The sequence below is a fragment of the Artemia sp. Qi Xiang Cuo genome, chromosome 9, assembly GCF_049724085.1.
Source record: "Artemia sp. Qi Xiang Cuo chromosome 9, ASM4972408v1, whole genome shotgun sequence".
Classification (NCBI taxonomy): domain Eukaryota; kingdom Metazoa; phylum Arthropoda; class Branchiopoda; order Anostraca; family Artemiidae; genus Artemia; species Artemia sp. Qi Xiang Cuo.
The window spans coordinates 55,879,030-55,895,687 of NC_142802.1; the positions used below are offsets into that span (position 1 = coordinate 55,879,030).

At 34.5% G+C, this 16,658-nt stretch overlaps 1 protein-coding gene across 7 annotated transcripts in view; it reads left to right on the forward strand.

Annotated features, from left to right (window-relative positions):
* The window catches only part of LOC148948839 (immunomodulatory peroxidase-like), a 130,894-nt gene that overhangs the window by 78,428 nt on the left and 35,808 nt on the right, over positions 1-16,658 (forward strand). For all 7 annotated transcript variants that reach the window (XM_089094738.1, XM_089094741.1, XM_089094739.1 and 4 more), the window contains exon 11: positions 2,805-2,978. In XM_089094738.1, coding sequence (XP_088950864.1) covers positions 2,805-2,978 — 174 coding nt within the window. The remainder of the gene's footprint in view (positions 1-2,804; positions 2,979-16,658) is intronic.

Consider the following 16,658-nt stretch of genomic DNA (forward strand, 5'->3'; position numbering starts at 1 on the left):
TAAGTTGCAAGATATTTAAATAATGTGCCATAGAACTAAACCCAAAAAATAGACTAAGACATTGCCATTTTCAAGCTGGCTAGAGTGTCAGAAAAATCGGTTTGCATAGAATTAACTACGCCTGTCTCTACAAAGACAATACCAGTGGCGTCAATTCACGAAAATGTAGGGGGGGGGGGGAGGGAGGGTAAATGCATTTTTCAAAACTAGGGAGGACAAATTTGTTTTCTTTTCATTGAAAATACCCAGAGAGAAATTTTTCAATGGAAATACCCTTCGTGAACAGGATCAGCTTCTTGAACAGGATTTATAGATGGGCGCTTGAAAATCTACCTACTGCCTTTCTTAGCCTAGGAATACTGCCTTTCTTAGCCTAATAAGGAATCATCAAGATGAGTATTTTACTTCCTCCTTCAGGAATAAAGCCTCCTTCAGGAATACAGAGGAAAAAGAAAAAGAAAAGAAAACGGTAACACACATCTGCTAAACTGTAATGTAGTTTTTTTTAAACAGATCCGATATGACGATCAAACTGAAGCTAGGAAAAATGCTGCATAATACTATGTATTCAGTGGCGTCAATTCATGAAAATATAGAAGGGAGAGGGGAGAAAAATTTATTTTGAAAATAAGGAGAGGAGGGGGGGGGGACTTTGCTGTGTTATAAATTTTTCCAATGAAAAAAACCCAAAAAAAAACATTTTTCAATATAAACTATAAAAGGTGTTCTTCAAAATCTAGAGAGAAGCAACCATCTTGAGGGGACACCCCCCTCCAGTTGACGCCACTGTGTGTTTGTGAGTGGTTTTCTTCTGACATGAGAGTCTAATAAAATGAAATAGTCTTTTTAGCTAATAATCTTGCATATAATCTATTCTAAATTAATTAAAAGTCTAAATAGGTCAAAAGCGGTGGCGTCAATTCATGAAAATTTAGAAAGGGACAAAATTTATTCTCAAAGTCTAGAGAAAGGCTAATCCGTCACTTCTTTTTATGTTTCCTATGAAAATACCCAAACAAGGTATTTTCAATGAAAATACCCCCCCCCCCAAAAAAAGGTGTTTTTCAAAATCTCTTGGAAGGGCAAAAAATATAGGGGGTACATGCCTTACTCTATCCCCCTCCCCCGCTAATTGACGCCACTGGTCAAAGGTATTTTAATAACATATTGTTTCGAAAAGTTTAACGATTTTTTTCTTTGATTGTTTAGCGTAAATACGTTGATATTTAAATCGGAATTAATTTTTTCAAAACATAATCCATTTTGATCTTCATTTAGTAAGTTCACACTATTTCGGGGTCCAAAACTTTTTTATCTTCTTCATTACTAGAAATTTGCGAGTTTATGGATTGTTTTTAATAAAACTTTATACAAAAATAGGATAATCTGTATTCTTCCTCATCTCTATTTATGTTAATCCCGTTTATTTCACAGTATTTTTTATGACCCAATTCCCTTCGATCTCCTTTTTTATTTATATCTTCTTATAGATATGTTTTATTTCTATGATAATCTAACATATGATTGAGCTTGAGTTAAGTTAAAGGGCCAGTTTTATCTCAAGAGACAGTTTATAGTTGCTGGCCTCTTTTAAAATAAAAAACATAGACTCATTCAGATGAATGATAAGTAAGTTCCTGTTTTGAAATTTGATCTACCATTTTTCTACCTTAACTTGCGCTTCATTTATTGATGGAGTCACACACATTTTATTTTTTAGTAAAACACATATGAATTATGAAAAAAAATTATCTATACAATTACTGTAGCTAAAATAGCACAGTATTCAAACAGTTCGAGTTTCTACTAGAGATAATGCTGCTTCCTATTTTATTCCAGATATTGAACTTTTATTAATTGATTTTGCAAGATCCCAACAAACTTCTCATTTCCCAAATGCTTTGTGAGATAAAACTATTATGATCACGAAAAAAAACTTCTGAGGGAAATTTGATTGTTTCGGAGAAGATAGAATTTCTGGTTCTCATTCATTTATATGTTTTCTAGAACACTGTATAATCTTCTTTTGCCTCTAACGTTTTGAAAATTTCCATTAAGGTGCTAAGTAATTACAAATTTTGTTAATTACAAATTCAAATCGATCAATTACAATTTTTGTTAATTGCTCTGGTAATAATGAAAGCTCCTATTAAAAATTGATGCAATAAAATATTGGCTTGGGGAAAGCTTTAAACACTGAAATACTAAAATATACTATCTGTAGTGTCAATGGAAGGGGGGGAGGTAGGACCCCTAGATTTTTTTTTTTGCCCACCCCATGGTTTTAAGAATACTTTTTTTTCGGTATTTCATTCAGAATACTCCTTTTTGGTAATTTCTTTCAAAAAAAAATTGCCCCCCTCCTAGGCTTCGATGAATATATTTTGCCATTCCCTAATATTTTTGTGAATCGGCACCACTGTATACTAATCAAAAAGTCTAGAAATATTCCCTTTTTAGAATTTCTTTTGCTAAAAAATTATGTTTTGCTTAGAAATTGAAGTTTTGAGCATTGATGGGTTAAACACATTATTTTTTGGTAACAGCTCTGAAGACTTAGAAAATTTTGTTTCACTATGGATGGATGAAAATATTTAAATCCGTTTTAAATCCAATTAAGCACATAATTATGGAACATTTTTTTTGTACATAGTGAAAACATGCAAATAGCTTTTAACAAGGTGAGAAAAAAAAGTTGAATCTTTATGTGTAACTTCCTAGTTATGTTTGTACTAACACCCTGAAAATTTTTTGAGCTTAAAGTGAAATTCTATTAATTCTATAAATCTTTTTCTATTGGAAAGCTCACCAATCATCTGTTCCAAGAGCCAGACATGGAATTTGGCATGGATTTGGTGTCACTGAATATTCAAAGAGGTCGGGATCACGGAATACCTGGCTACAATTCATATAGAGATATTTGTGGCCTTCCAAGAGCTAGACATTTTGATGATTTACTTGATGTCATTCCACACCCGGTAAGTTAGTTTAAATTTTTGGTTTCAAATTTCATGGCTTTAACACAAGGGCTCGGCCAAATGGCACAAATTGAGGAGGTGAGGGTGGAGAAGGGCATTGAACCCTAAAGATTTCCTCTCCCATCCACCTAGATTTGGAAAGTATATTTTTGACACTTTCATTGAAAAGTGGCTTTTTTTTAGTACTTTTAATGAAAAAAACGTAAAAAAGACAAGAAAACTAACCCCACCTATATTTTGAAAAATAGATCCCCCCTCCTAGTTTTGATGAATTTACACCAATGGCTCAGCCTAAACTTATAGCTCACTATCAAAGATATGAAGATATGACAAGTTGACAACAGAGAAAATATATAACCAATTAGAATCATTTTTACCATTTATCCTTATAACGGTCTAAAATTATTTACCTTATTGATATCGGAAACCTCTTACTCTACTTCGTTAAAAAGGAATTACTAGTGTAAAATGGAATTTGTAAAAAAAAAATAATTTTTTAGTCAGTCTTAATAAAATAAAAATAAAAAAGTATTGCAAATTCTTTTTCTTAAGCAGTATTCAAATCGTGCCCACAATTGATTCTCTTCATTTTAAAGCTCTTCAGGGGTGTTGAATTTTGTGGGAGCGGGATTCTTGGAGTACCTTTAGATTCTTTCCCTCCTAAAATTTAAAAAATGTCTTTTTCGGTATTCATTGATCCAAATAAAAAAACTACAAAATTGCTCCCCCCTATATTTTCAAAAATGCAGTTTTGTTTTAGTATTTTCGTCAAAAGATTAAAAAAATACCTTGAAATATAATCTTGAGCAAAAATGTTCATTATACTTTTATAAATTAAAAATTGTACGCTCAAAAATAACAATATTATAGTAAGATCTAGAATTTTTCTATTTAATTTCTTCTTCTTCTTCTTCTTCCTTTTCTTCTTCTTCTTCCTTTTAAGTTCGAGATCAACTTTGTCATACGAAAACGATCGATAATTTTGATTTCTTCTTCTTCTTCCTTTTAAGTTCGAGATCAACTTTGTCATACGAAAACGATCTATAATTTTGATCATTGTTAGTAATGTTGCTGCTGCTGTTCTAGTTATTTCATTTACCATAAAGACCATATTAGCCCTAGAAGGTTGGACGCAAGGGCGCTTCAGAAAATTTTCCAGGGGGGGAGGATAGACGCCAAAATAGCAGTGGTGGTTGGGTGACAATTTAGGTGGCTTAGGGCACTACAGAAGAAAGAAAACGATCAAAACTGGGGTTTTTAAAGGCCAAACGAAAATACTGAAAAAACACACAAAGCAAATATTTCGAGAGATCAACCGCCTCTCTTCTTCAGCGCGAACGAAATAATATAAACACGGAAAATCCCGAAGAAAGAAACAAAAAACAAACGCGAAAAGTCAACAAAACCAATGATAAAAACAGCCAAAAAATTAAATAAAATTCAATAAAAGACCAAAAATTATAAGAATTAAAATCAAATACCTAACAACCATAAAGTGAGTCTTCGCCAATATCCGCGATTTGCACAAAATCCGAAAAATTCTGAACTGACATTGGCACATGTATCCGCCGATAACAGTTCAAATTTGCAATCATTTAAAATCCTGAGAAGCTAATTCATTTAAAAGTATCAATAACTATATTTCAGGCTTCCCAGTTACAAAAGAAGTAATGCCACACGGTGGCAGAACTGGATTCAACCAATTTGATTCTTTTTATTTGTAATGAAATTAGACTACGTTTGGTGATCTGTAATTGCGTATCAGTTATAATGAGGGGAGGGGGGTAAGTAATTGTTTAGGTGGGGGTAGGGTAGATTCCTAAAAAAGTACGTTTTAATGCACAGACTGATTACGTTTCACGAGGCTTCAGATAAATGTTTAAAGAGGTAGGGGGGAGTAGGAACTAATCAAAACGTTTTTCTATAAAGCTAAAATGATATCGTCTAATGTCTACCAGCAAATAATTGGAAAAAGTAAGACAGGTTATCCTCAATCGTGCCTGGAAATTTCCTTGGAGTGACAAATACTGCTAGAGGTCTGGTTTTCAGCAATGTTATACAGGGATATTTGACTTCTTCTATTTGGATGAGGTCTTTCAATGTATTTAAAAAAATGTATGTAATGTATTTACCTATAAGAAAATCCTATAGTAGAGGTTGTAATGACTTCAGTTATGTAGAAGATGAAAGGTCTTACAGAATGTCCATCCATACAAACAATAATACTCCTTTGCATCCAAGCGAATTTCCTTAGTAGTAATATTAACAAGGACTTTTCACTAAAATTACAATTTTTAAGTTTATTAAAATTTTATCCAAATTGAAATTGGAAATTCAAACGTAGGACGGTACTAATGAACGTACAATTATTAATTTACACATTTTAAAAGTAGTTAACCAGGGATTTGAGGAACCGGCACCTCAAATTATATCTTGGTTAGGCCTAGGTATGATTTGGAAAACAATCAGAAATTAAATACAAAAAAGAGCTTTTCAACTGAAAGAAAGGAACAGATTTAAAACCCATTTAAACAGATTATACTTTGTATGAAGGGGGATGTCTCCTCTTTAGCTCCTTACTCTATACTGTGAAATTTGACTTTTTTTAAAAATAAATTTGCAATTGGAAAAAAGAGATTTTTCAAAGCACTAAAAAGTTTTGTTTAATGAGCAGGGTGTTGAGACGGGGGCAGTCCCCCTTGCTCCTTACTTTAGGTGAAAAACCTTTTCTTGTTTTTATTTACAATTCATGAAGTTGTAAAGTTTTATGAAAACAATACTTTTGGTAAGGCAGAAAAAACGATCAATATTTAAATGATTTCTGTTTGGACATTGATGGGTAATCAAGCAGTTTGTGGTAACGATCTATAAGTAAGGAGTGACCCGGCTCAATAGTAACCAAAACTCTAAAAACGAAATTTTGATACCAATAGATACATCAAAAGAATTGGATTATTATGAGAATATGTGTCGGATGTTCGAAAAAGGGGGGGAAGACCCCCTTGGATTCATAAAATTTTAATGAAATTTACACCATCAGATTCAGCGTTATTAACCCTACTATAGAGGTTTCAAGCCCATTTCTGCATAAATGTGGAATTTTGTTATTTTTGTCAGAAGGAAAATCACGGATGCGTGTTTATTTATTTTTTTTTTTCAGGGGTGATCGTTTCAACCCAGTGGGCCTAGAACATCGAGAGAGGGCTCATTCCAACGGAAAGGAAAAGTTCTAGTGCCCTTTTTAAGTGACCAAAAAATTGGAGAGCAACTAGGCCCCCTCGCACCCCACTTTTTTCCCAAAATCGTCTAATCGAAATTTTGAGATAGTTTTTTTTGTTTAGCATAGTTGAAAGGCCCAATAACTTTGTCTTTGGAGATAAAAATGACCCCCTAAAGCCCCTAGGGAAAGATTTTTAAGTTATAAAATTTCCCTATTGTTTCATTTGTTATTGGGAAGTATGCATAAATTTTTCCGGTGGGGAGGGGAGGACAAATTTTTCTGCTGGGGGAATTTTCCATGGAGAGGGTAGTTTCCAGGGGTGAACTTTTCAGGGGAAATTTTACACTGGGTGAATTTACCAGAATTTTTACACAAAATTCCTTTATATGTCTTGCTTTCTCTCAACTAATTCAATTTTACGCGTGGAGATTTTAAGGGTAATTTTTCGGGATAAATTTTCACCAGGATTGAATTATCCAGAGGATATTTGTATGAGAAGGGGGATTTTTCCATGGAGGTGGAGACAGGTATCCTGGCGTTATTTAAAAAACGATCTGAAAAAATATGTTTTTTCAATTGAAAGTAAGGAGCAACATTAAAACTTAAAACGAATAGAAATTATTACGTATATGAGGCGAGTTGCCCCCTTCCTCAACATCTCGCTCTTTACGCTAAAGTTTAACTTTTGTCCCAATTCTTTAAAAATGACTCTTGAAACACAAGGTTTGCTTAACTAGAACAATAAGTAACTTATTTTTTAAGTGCCGAAAAACTGTAGCGCGAAGAGCAAGGTGTTTAGGAGGGGGGCAACCCCCCTAATATATGTAATAATTTCTTTTCGTTTTAAGTTTTAATGTTGCTCTTTACTTTTAGTTGAAAAAAACTTTATTTTTCTTTATTTAATGAAGATTAGAGACAAACATTTTTCTAAAGGCAATGGAAAAAGTATGTCAATTAAAGTATAAGTATATAAAAATGAAAAAAATATAATTACAAAAAAAAACGCAAAACAATAGCCTGCTTACAAAAACTAAGATATAAACTCCCAGCATTCAGTTCTGTTGAGCAATACCGAAGCGCTGGACGGATACTTTTTGATAATATCGGTAATTATGAACTTGGTTGTCAAACACAAGAATATTTAATGCCTTTAGACTCAGTGTTTTTAAAAAGTAACGTATTATCAATGTTAGTTTGTTAAACAAATATATATTTAGGATCATCATAAAAAGCTGATTCTTTGATTGAAGGTCATCAATAGCTAGGCTTTCATAGTTTCGTTATTGACAAGGATCGTTATTTACTTAACAATCATTACTATGAAGAATTAGATTTTTTTTTTGTTTGCTCCAACCAAATCATATAGAAAAAATGTTTGTGGAAAACTGGTTAGGGGTCACTCAGTCACAAATTAGAACCAATATTTTCCTTATTAAGGGTCAAAATCTATTGGCAGGCAGCCAAAAATGGGGCAACACACATTTTTTCCATCGTTTTTCCCTATTCTGCTCTCTTTCCTTTGGTTTCCTTTAATTACTTTATAGTCCCAAATTTCCAAGGAGGGGCCATGCCCCCCTGCCCCTCTGCTGGCGCCCATGGTTTGACAGTTGATGAATGTAATAGATAGCAGAAAGTGTGGCTCCAATTACTGCTAATGCCTAATTCACACGAATGGGAAAAACCGTTGGTTTTTATAAAAACCGTTGGTTTTCCGCTGGGTTATCCTATAGGTACGACGTGACTCTTTGCTTGACTTTTGGTCTAGAAAAATAAGACTTTTGGTTTTCCTCTGACCTGCATAGGAATCACCTGAAAGCTTTTAAGGAAGAATGCACATAATTACATAGTTTTTGGAGCTAAGGTAAATACATAGTTTTTGAGCTAATGGGAAACTTATTTAGATGATATTTAACAGAGGTGAATGTAAAAATTTTCCGTGTGAACAAGTCTTGGGCTTTTCCTTTTGTTTTTTCGATGAGGAATCCCCTGTTCGTGAACTTGACATAAAACCTTATCACAGTAAAAAATGCTTGGGGTGACACAGCTTAAAGCTGTGTCAATCTTGACTATGTCCACTTCAGAATTCATCAAAAGTCTTTGACTGCAATCCTTGGAATTTCCAGATGGGTGTTTTTCTAACCAGTTCTAAAGGATTCAAAAGACCTTTCCCGAAATATTCCATCGTATCTGATAGTTACGCTGAGCATTTCTTACTTGACTTCCAAATTTTCTTGGTTTATAAGCATGAGGATCTGCATTATGGGCCGACAGTTCTTGCAATTTTAGAGCTTTATGCCACATTTATCTTCTCTTTGACTTTACTGTTAAAGCTTCTGGCAAGCTGACGAAATCCTGAAGTCTTTCCTGAATGCATCTGAAATTATGGATGTATTTAGAAGTGAGACTCAGCTTCTTTATTCCCAGAGGTACAATTACACACCCTTTCTAGAGATAACAGCAAGAGGCAAAAACTGTAATGTAAACGCAAAAATATTCTAATGGGTGTTTTGACCTTGGATTAAAAAAAGAATAATAAAGAGAAAAGAAGATTGATCTATTTTGAATGTACATCTGTGGTCTAAGCCTTATCGCCATTTATCCATCATCCGAAGGGACATGGTTGGATTCACGCCCCCTCCCTTCTCAAAAGGAAATAATTATGATTTATATAAGTTTTCATACTGTCCTCAGACATTTCTAGAGCCAACCTGAAGTTTGCAAAAATAAAAATATAGTGCTAAAGAATTTTTGTTATCAAGTTTGTTCTTATTTTTTAGTCCAAAAGAAAAAAAACCTAAAATTAATAGTCAATTAAAATACAGAAATAAAAATAAGGCCTCATCAATAATATCTCATTGTTGTTCAGTCTTCATGTCTTATTGCTGTTGAGGCTTTATTTCTTGTATATCAAACAGTTCGTGGTAACGAGCTGTAAGTAAGGAGCGGCCCGGCTCAATAGTAACCGAAACTCTAAAACCGGATTTTTGATACCAATAGATACATTAAAACAATCAGACTTTAATACTGATTTGAAATATATAAGTTTCATCAAGTTTAATCCTACCCATCAAAAGCTACGTGCCTGAGAAAATTTGCCTGATTTTCGAAAAGAGAAGGAAACACCCCTAAAAGCTAAATCACAAAATCACAGCACCAGAAAATCACAGCACCAGATTCAGCGTATCAAAGAACCCTACTGTCGAGGTTTCAAACTCATATCTGCAAAAATGTGGAATTTTGCATTTTTTGCCAGAAGAAAGATCACGGATGTGTGTTTATTTGCTTGTTTGTTTTTTTCCAGGGGTGATCGTATCGACCCTGTGGTCATAGAATATCGTGGGAGGGCTCATTCGAACAGAAGTTAAAGTTCTAGTGCCCTTTTTAAGTGACAAAAAAAATGGAGGGCAACCATATGTGGGAGGATCTTTCAATGGAGGAAGTTTTCATGGGGGAAGGGACATTGCTATGAAGGGGGCACCGGATTTCCCAGCATTATTTAAAAAACGATCAGAAATTAAATAAAAATAAAGTTTTTCAACTGAAAGTAAGGAGCAACATTAAAACTTAAAACGAACAGAAATTATTACGTATGTGAATGGGTTCGCCCCTAGTCAATACCTCGCTCTTTAAGCCAAAGATTTTTTTTTGTTCTCTCATAAGAGCTATTTATTTTAATTAACGGCCTTTATGATTAAGGGGTCATTTTTAAAGAATTAGAACAAAATTCGAACTTTAGCGTAAAGAGCGAGGTATTGACTAGGGGGAGAACCCCTTAATATACGTATTAAAAATATATGAATATAAAATTTCGTTACGTTACGCATATTTATTACTAATAAAAACGTTCGTAAATAAAAAACAACTTTCGAGAAAGCCATTTAACCGAATAAAAGTAAAATTAAGATGCAAATTTTGTTTTAATTATTCATCTACGGTGAGCCAAAATCAAAACCTGCGTTAATTCAAAAACGTTCAAAAATTAGATAAAAAAAACAAGTTTTTTTAATTGAAAGTAAGGAGCAATATTAAAACTTAAAACGAACAGAAATTATTCCGTATATGAAAGGGGCTGTCCCCTCCTCAACGTCTCGCTCTTTACGCTAAAGTTTGGCTCTTTCTCACAACTCTATTTCATTTAAACAATAAAAAACTTCAGCGTAAAGAGCGAGGCGTTGAGGAGGGCATAGCCCCCTTCATATACGAAATAATTTCTGTTCGTTTTAAGTTATTAATTAAAAAAAAACTTTCCGAAAAATAAGTTTTTCAAAGAAAAGTAAAGCCCATTTTAAACTTAAGCTCAGCAGATACAAGTACCTTTTAAATTCAAACTCAAAACGACCAGAAATTACTGTTAAATAATAAATAAACCCGAAACGAACAGAAATTAAATAAGCAATCATAGCAAAAACATACAACAAGTAATAATATAAATGAATAAATAGATCTTAACGCGAGTAATGCTTAAATTGAATATGAATATTAAGCTTAAAATGAAAAAAAAATATTTTCCTGTTGAAGCATAAATGAAACTTAAAACGAACAGAAATTAAATAAACAATCAATGCAAACAACCATACAATAGATATACACGTAAATTAATAACTGTATCCTAAAAAGAGTAAACCTAAAATTGAATATGTAAATCAAGCTTGAAACGAACAAAAATCACCACAAGCAATAGTTTGGGTATGACCTCCTTCTTTCACTATAAAAGTATAAAGCCTACTGCGGCATTGGTGCTTTACTGAAAACTATATGCGTCTTGAACAGTATTGGAAAGTATAAACAACATCAAATTGAATATTTGATGAATAACGATATCAATTGTTGAAATATCCATCAGTTCAAGAATTTATTTCACTGTAATTGTATTTTTCAATACTTCAATATATTTTTTCAATTTTTCAATACTGTAAGAACTGGAAAAGAAAATATTTGTAATATAATCCGTTTTCAGTTCAGCGCCAATGACGCAGTATGCTTTTGGTTTTTATTTAAAGTTAGAAAAGGAGGCAGTATCCAAACACTTGTCTGGAGGGAAACTATATTCGTCTTTAACAACTTTAAAAAGAGCTAATAAATTAAAATGAATATTTTATGCATAATGATATTAATTGCTGAAAGCTGTTCAGTTCAAAATTTTACTATAATTTTAATGTTTATTTTCAGTATTAAGTACAAAAGAAAACATTTGCCATAAAATTGGCTTTCAGTAAAGCGCCAATGACGCAGTAGGTTTTAGACTTTTACAGTGAGAGAAGGAGGTCATACCCAAGCTCTTGTTTGTGGTGATTTTTGTTCTTTTCAAGCTTAATTTGCATATTCAATTTAAGTTTCACTCGTTTTAAGATTTAGTTATTAATTTACATTAATATCTATTGTATGTTTGTTTAGATTGATGGTTTATCTAATTTCTGTTCGTTTTAAGTTTCATTTATACTTTAATAGGAAAATATTTTTTTCCATTTTAAGCTTGATATTCATATTCAATCTATTACTTGTTGTATGTTTTTGCTATGATTGCTTATTTAATTTCTGTTAGTTTTGGGTTTCATTTATTCTTTAATAGTAATTTCTGGTCGTTTTGAGTTTGAATTTTAAAAGGTATTTGTATCTGCTGAGCTTAAGTTTAAAATGGGCTTTACTTTTCTTTGAAAAACTTATTTTTGGAAAGTTTTTTTTTAAATTAATTTTCGTTTTTGATTGCAAAAAATTTCAAGTTTTTAAAAATTCCTTGTTTCAGAATAAAACTTTAAAAAAATCAAATATTTTTCAAAGTATCAAAACTGATATCGAAGTAACAATATCAAAGTGAAAAAATGGGTTTGTGTCAACCTCGGAGTGTTTATTATCTGATTTTTGAACTATTTTTAACACAATGTCTATCTCAAAATGTTTATCTGATGCATTTAGAGCGTGAAGGGGGGGGGGGGATAGTTGCCCTTCGATCTCTTTTGACTCTTAAAAAGTGAACAAGAACTTTCAATTTCCAATCAAATGAGCCCTCTCCGAAGTTTATACGAGCATCCCTTCCATAAAAACTATATATGCCCCTAAAGCATTACTCATAACGCCTGCCTCTGGGCCCTGGTGGGTTCCGTCGACACAGGAATTTTTCTTATCTGACCTTTGAACTATTTTTAATGAAATGGTTATAATAAAAATTTTATCAGACAGGCTTGGGAAAAAAAGGGTGTGGGGGGGGAGGCTAGTTGCCCTCGGATATATTTTGACTCTTAAAAATTGAACTAGAATTTTCAATTTCCAATCAAATGAGCCCCCTCTGAAGTTTATACGAGCATCCCTTTCATAAGAACCATAAACACCCCCAGGACAACACTTACAACGCCTATCCCCCGGGCTCTGGGGGTGTTTTTGTTATCTAATTTTGAACAATTTCCAAAACACTGGCTATCTCAAAGTTTGTAGGGGACGGGTTTGGGGAAAAAGAGAGTAGGGGGGGGGGCTAGTTTAACTCTCTTGACTCCTAAAAAGTGAACTAGAACTTTCGATTACCCACCAAATGAGCCCTCTATGAAGTTTATACGAGCATTCTTTTCATAAGAACCATACATACCCTTAGGGCATAACTTAGAACGCCTTCCTCTGTGCCTTGGGGGGGGTTCTATTGACACCGAATTTTTCTTATCCGACCTTTGAACTATTTTTAACAAGATGTCTATCTCAAAAGTTTCATCAGATGGGTTGAGGGATAGCTGCCCTCGGATCTCTTTTGGCTATTAAAAATTGACCTCGAACTTTCAATATCCAATCGGATGAGCCCTCTCTGAAGTTTATTCGAGCATTCCTTTCATACGAACAATATATGCCCCAGGGCATAACTTACAACGCCTGCCCTCGGTCCCTGGGGGGTTGTGACGACACCTGAGTTTTTGTTATCTGACTTTTCAGAAATTGTTAACTTAATGCCTATCAAAATGTTTATTGGATGCATTGGGGAAAAGGATGCGTTGGGGAGCTAGTTGCCCTCCAATCTCTTTTGACTCGAAAAAACTTAACTAGAACTTTCAATTTCTAATCAAGCGAGCCATCTCTGAACTTTTACGAGCATCCCTTCAATAAGAACCATATATTCCCCAAGGGCATAACTTACAATACCTGCCCTCGGGCCCTGGGGGGCGGTGTTGACCCCTGAGTTTTCATTATTTGGTCCTTGAACTATTTAAAAAAAATCTATCTCAAAATTCTTATCGGATGGGTTTGAGGAAAACAGGACTTGGAGGGGGGGGGGGCTAGGGGCCCTCCAATCTCTTTTGACTCTTAAAAGTGAACTACAACTTTCAATTTCCAATCAAATGATCCCTCTTTGAAGTCAATACGAGCATCCCTTCCATAAGGCCCATATATGCCCCCAGGGCATAACTTACAACGGCTGCCCCCGGGCCCTGGTGGGTTGTGTCAACACTGGAATTTTTGTTATATGATCTTTGAACTATTTTTATAAAAATAGCTATCTTAAAATTTTTTTTGGATGCATTTGGGAAAATAGGGTTTGGGGGGGGGGGAAGCTGGTTACCCTCCAATATCTTTTGACGCTTAAAAAGTGAACTAGAATTTTCAATTTCCAATCAAATGGGCCCTCTCTGAAGTTTCTACAAACATTCCTTCCATAAGAACCATATATGCCCCCAGGGCATAACTTATAACCCTTGCCCCTGAAAACTCTGGGGGGAGTGTCCTGCGCAAACATATAATTTCCAGGACTTTCAACTACGTTGAATAAAATGGTTATACCAAAATTTTGATTGGATGTGTTTGGGGAAATGGTGAGCGTGGAAGGGGTGTCAGTTGCCTTAGAATCACTTTCTACTATTAAAAAGGGAACTAGCCATTTAAATTTCTAATCAAATGAGTCCTTTCTGAAGTTTCTATGACAAAGTTGTCTATACAAAACCTTATATGCCCCCAGAGCATAACTTACAACCCTTGCCCTGAGGGCTGTGAGGGAGTTGTCATCCACAAAGACTTAATTTTCAGAACTTAAAACTACGTTTAATAAAATGGCTATCTCAAAATTTTGATTGGATATGTTTCGGGAGCAGGTGGGCGTGGGGGGGGAGGGGGGCTGGTTGCCCTTCAATTTCCGTTGACTATTAAAAAGGGCTTTATCTCTTTGACTGTTCCATTGATAGAGCGTGTTTTGAAATTTCTGCGACAGTACCCTTACCTGTAATCTTATAGACTCCCAGCGTATGACTTAAGACCCCTTCTCTGTGAGCAGTAGCGGATTGTCCTCCACAAAAAGATATTGTCTATCTGGAAATCAGCTACGCTGAACAAAATGGCTATCGCAAAATTTTGATTGGATGTGTTTGGGGGAATGGTGGGCGTGGGGGGGATCTAGTTGCCCCCTAATCACATTCAACTATTAAAAAGGGTACTAGCCCTTTGAATTTCCAATCGAATGAGCCTGTTTTGAAGTTTCTACGACAACGCTTTCTATAAAAACCTTATATGCCCCCAGGGCATAACTTAAAACCCTTGCCCTGAGGGTTCTGGGGGAGTGTGCTTCTCAAAAATATATTTTCTATCTGGAAATCAACTATGCTGAACAAAATGGCTATCTCAAAATTTTGATTAGAATTTTTGGGGGGAATGATGGGCGTGGGGAAGGGGCCTAGTTGCCCTCCAATCATTTCGACTATTAAAAAGGGCACTAGCACTTTCGATTTCCAATCGAATGAGCTCCCTTTGAAGTTTCTACGACGTCCCTTTCCATATGAAGTGCCTCTGGGGAAAAAAAATAATAATAAATAAATGATAAAACATTGGAGCCGTATGGCCTTTACTATAGGCAACGCTACAGCATTGCCTCTGATAATGTCGCTCCTTACTTTCAGTTAAAAAAAAACTTGTTTTTTTTATTTGATCTTCTGAGAAACCGACAGGCTGACCATATTCCAAACAGTAGACTGTACGAAAAGTATGGCTCATATCCCGCTTTCTAGGGCTATAATTACAGACAGGTTGAGATGGTTAGGTTTTACGGATCGAAGATGACAAATTGCCGAAGATTGTCCTTTTCGGCCAACCATCTAGGGCTAAAAAGAAAGCAGGTTGTCCGGGGTTGGGATGGGAAGATGTCATAAAGAAAGATTTAAACAGTTAAATGGGAACTTCCTGGGAGGGTATAAAAAAGGAAGCTATGAATAGATTGGGATGAAGGAGGAGCGTGCGTAGCTGTGTTGGCCTCATGCGGCTTGGTGCTGCTGTGAGTTGTTAATAATAGCAGTAATAGCTTCATATCTTATCAGTTTTATAACTGGTAGATCCATCAGCAAATTATTATTTACAAGCTTAATTAATTAAAAAAATGAAGCTTTCTGATGGAAGTAAAGAGCGAAGTTGAAACTTAAACGAAACAAATTATTGCTTCGTAGATTACGCAAAACATATTTACAAAACTGAACCTTTTAACCACATTTCCCGTACAGCCTACTGTTTGAAATATGGTCAGTCAGCCGGGTACCCAGAACAATCCGTAGGCAATTTCTCTGGAAAACATCTAGCAAATCTTCATCCGCCTTTCGGAGCACCCATGCTTCAGAGCCATATTTGACCACTGTCATCACTTGTACCTTCTAACATTCTAATCTTGGTTTGCAGACTTACTATTCTTCCAAACTTTTTTTTAACTGTGAAAAAAAAAAAAACAACACTATAAGCCTTGGCTATTCTACTTTAACATCTTCAATGCTCCCACCGTCTTTGTTAATAATACTACAAAGGTAAGTGAAGCTGCCCACCTAATCAATCTTTTCATTACCCAACGTCACCTTTTCATCTTCACTTATTCCTAGCCTTAGTGACTTAGTCTTCTTAACATTAATTTTCAAACTTATTTTAACACCCTGAACTCGCAAAACCTATGAAAGTTCATTCACACTTTCATCTAGGATGCTTAAATCATCAGCATAATTTAAGTCCAGGAGACCTTTTCCTCCCCATTGGATTCCGTGGCCCTCCATTGCCTTTCCTGTGCTCCTTAAAAATATTGTCTAATGTCTGTAAAATTCTAAAAATTAGCGTTTTATTGAAAAAAAACCAGAAAATTTTCTCTGAAGAAAAAAACTGCGATAAGCAGCATGGTAAAATAGCATACTCAATAGTTTCTCAACTATTTATATTTATATAATTTATATAAATATTTAATCTATATTTATATAATTTATAAGCTCTCAATAGTTTCTCACCAGCCATGATACCGATAATTTTTTGTATACAATTATAACTCTCTAACAAGCTGAAGCAAGCTCAATTTTCTGTAAAGCACTAGTTTTTCTTAAAAGCAACTCTTTTTTGGCTAGTTGCCATTAGATTACTTTTGTCTCTCAAAAAGAAAACTAAAACTTGCAATTTCTAGTCATGTGCATCATCTAATACTGTTACATATTGTCTAAAAATCGCATGTTCTCATATTTCTGTCTGCTCAATTCTTT